Source organism: Gavialis gangeticus, unplaced genomic scaffold (genome assembly GCF_001723915.1).
Source record: "Gavialis gangeticus isolate Ggan-Ray unplaced genomic scaffold, GavGan_comp1, whole genome shotgun sequence".
NCBI classification, from domain to species: domain Eukaryota; kingdom Metazoa; phylum Chordata; order Crocodylia; family Gavialidae; genus Gavialis; species Gavialis gangeticus.
In genome coordinates, this window is record NW_017728998.1 from 36,027,006 (window position 1) to 36,028,982 (window position 1,977).

Below are 1,977 nucleotides of genomic sequence, written 5' to 3' on the forward strand. Positions count from 1 at the left end.
CCAGTCTCCATTGCAACCACAGCCTTGCACTATCACAGCAGAGGTGCAGCTTGGGTCTCCATGGAAACCAGCCCCAGCCATGTGGGCAGGAGCTGCTGGGAAATGAAGTGCACTGCTGACACACAGGCTGGACTTTGCTTACCATGTGGGGGAAAATGATGAGGATTTGTTTTACTAGATTGGGGCGGGCAATTTGTTTTTCCAAAGCGTCACATTTCTGCATTTAAAAAAAAAGTTACCTTCTGAAGTGGCAAGCACAGTAGTCAGCTGTGCTTCAGTCCTTTTGAGCCATACGTAGGGGACTAGAACAGCAGAAAGAGGACCTTAGAAACCCCAACTCCAGCTGACTTTCCACATTGAATCAGGCATGGAAACAAGCCGACAGGAAGCCTTCATGTGCAAGGAACTCTGGGTATGTGCTGGTACAAAGGTAGTTGCTGCCCTTAGGGCAGTCTGAGTAACAGCATTATCATCATGGAAGTTCAAAAACAACGGTGTATTTGAGAAGAATGAACAAACTAACACCACTTCTACACTTTCCTCAGCATGGGTGTGGCTGGCAGCTTGAGCAACCTACTATACATAGTCAGATCTTTTGGCTGCAACACACAAGAAAGCTCCTTCAGTTTGAAGCCTTTGTTAGCAGAGGACTGAGGGTTACCTTCAAAACACTGAACTAAGCATGTACTAAGAATCATTTAGACACGAACAAGTAGACCAATATCTTCATAAATACTTAGTCTTTATAAATACTTGGTCTTAGTGTTTAGTAAACAGAAAAAGGGACAATGAAGAGGTCACCATGATTTTTTAATTTTAAGATGTCACTGTTAAACACACATTAGTCAAACTAGTTTAGTAATCCCTGCTGCATAAACTTGAGAATAAGATTTTATTAGATAAAAACACCTCATTAAAAGCTTTGATTTTTAGCCTTTGCAATAAAAACCTAGTAAGCCTACCACTGCTCTCATTTTGTCAGACTAATGTGCATTTTAGTGACACATTTTTGAAGTTAATAATGCACTATATACTGAGTACCAAACTCAGCCTTGCCTTCCTTGAAAGTGCTAGAGGGAGTCATTTGACCAGCTATTTACAAATTTCAAATGCTAATGTATTTACAATAGAAACCAATGTATTTAAAACCATTAAATATATAGTGTTTAACTCTGCTATTAGTTTACATGAACACAGCTTACCTCTGGCACCAGTTTCCTGCTAATTTTTCTGCCAGCATTTTAGAAATTCAAAAATGCTATTTCTGGAGCAGCAAAAAGAAAAGCTTAAAAAGAAAACCAACCCAAAGCCTCCAGGCATTTTAGCACCCTGAGGAGTTACCCACCCCAGAGAGTTTTCTAAGAAAAGCACTGTAGTATTCAGCGATACTTCCAAACTCCAGGCTGCCTTTAAAACTAATGTATATGTAAAACATTAAGAGTCAAAGCACTCCACTGAGTAGATTTACTGGAGTCACTGCTGTCATTCAGATTATGAATCCATGATCAGAAAAGAACAAAAAAAAAAGTCACTGCTTTGCTGCATCTCTCTCCATTACATTCCCTCCACCCGCATGAAGTGTTTGTGCATCAATGTCCATAAACACTAGGTAGGCATCGTCTTCTCTTCTTTGCTGAAAGGCTGAACTGAACCAGGCTTTACCCATGACAGGCCAGACACATGCATGCTTTTGCAGTGCTGATCTTCTGACTTCTTCTAAGGAGGAAAAGAATTAAGCATCAGACCTATTTGAATGATCAAAAGGTAGTTTTTAGAACCAACTGTGCAAGACTTGCATAAACCCCTAAACCAAAAATCCAAATACCAGGAAGATAAAAGATCTCAAATTATGCCCAACCCAAGTTTCTGAGACAGAAGCACTAGTTTAAAAGTGACAACTGCATAATGCAATAAATGATGGCAACTTTCAGATGGCAAGCCACATCTGCTAGTTCTACATGTGGCGCGAGGTACCAT

The 1,977-nt window shown here is 40.2% G+C and overlaps 1 protein-coding gene across 4 annotated transcripts in view; it reads right to left on the minus strand.

The window, feature by feature from the left end:
- Positions 1-799: 799 nt before the first annotated feature.
- AKTIP (AKT interacting protein) overlaps positions 800-1,977 on the minus strand; it is a 19,109-nt gene continuing 17,931 nt past the window's right edge. Inside the window, exon 9 of one of the 4 annotated variants that reach the window (XM_019505717.1) lies at positions 800-1,713. In XM_019505717.1, the coding sequence (XP_019361262.1) occupies positions 1,606-1,713 (108 nt within the window). In that variant the 3' untranslated portion in view covers positions 800-1,605. Of the gene's footprint in view, positions 1,717-1,977 lie in introns of all 4 variants that reach the window. The other 3 variants (XM_019505716.1, XR_002095426.1, XR_002095425.1) reach the window with 3 other exon arrangements.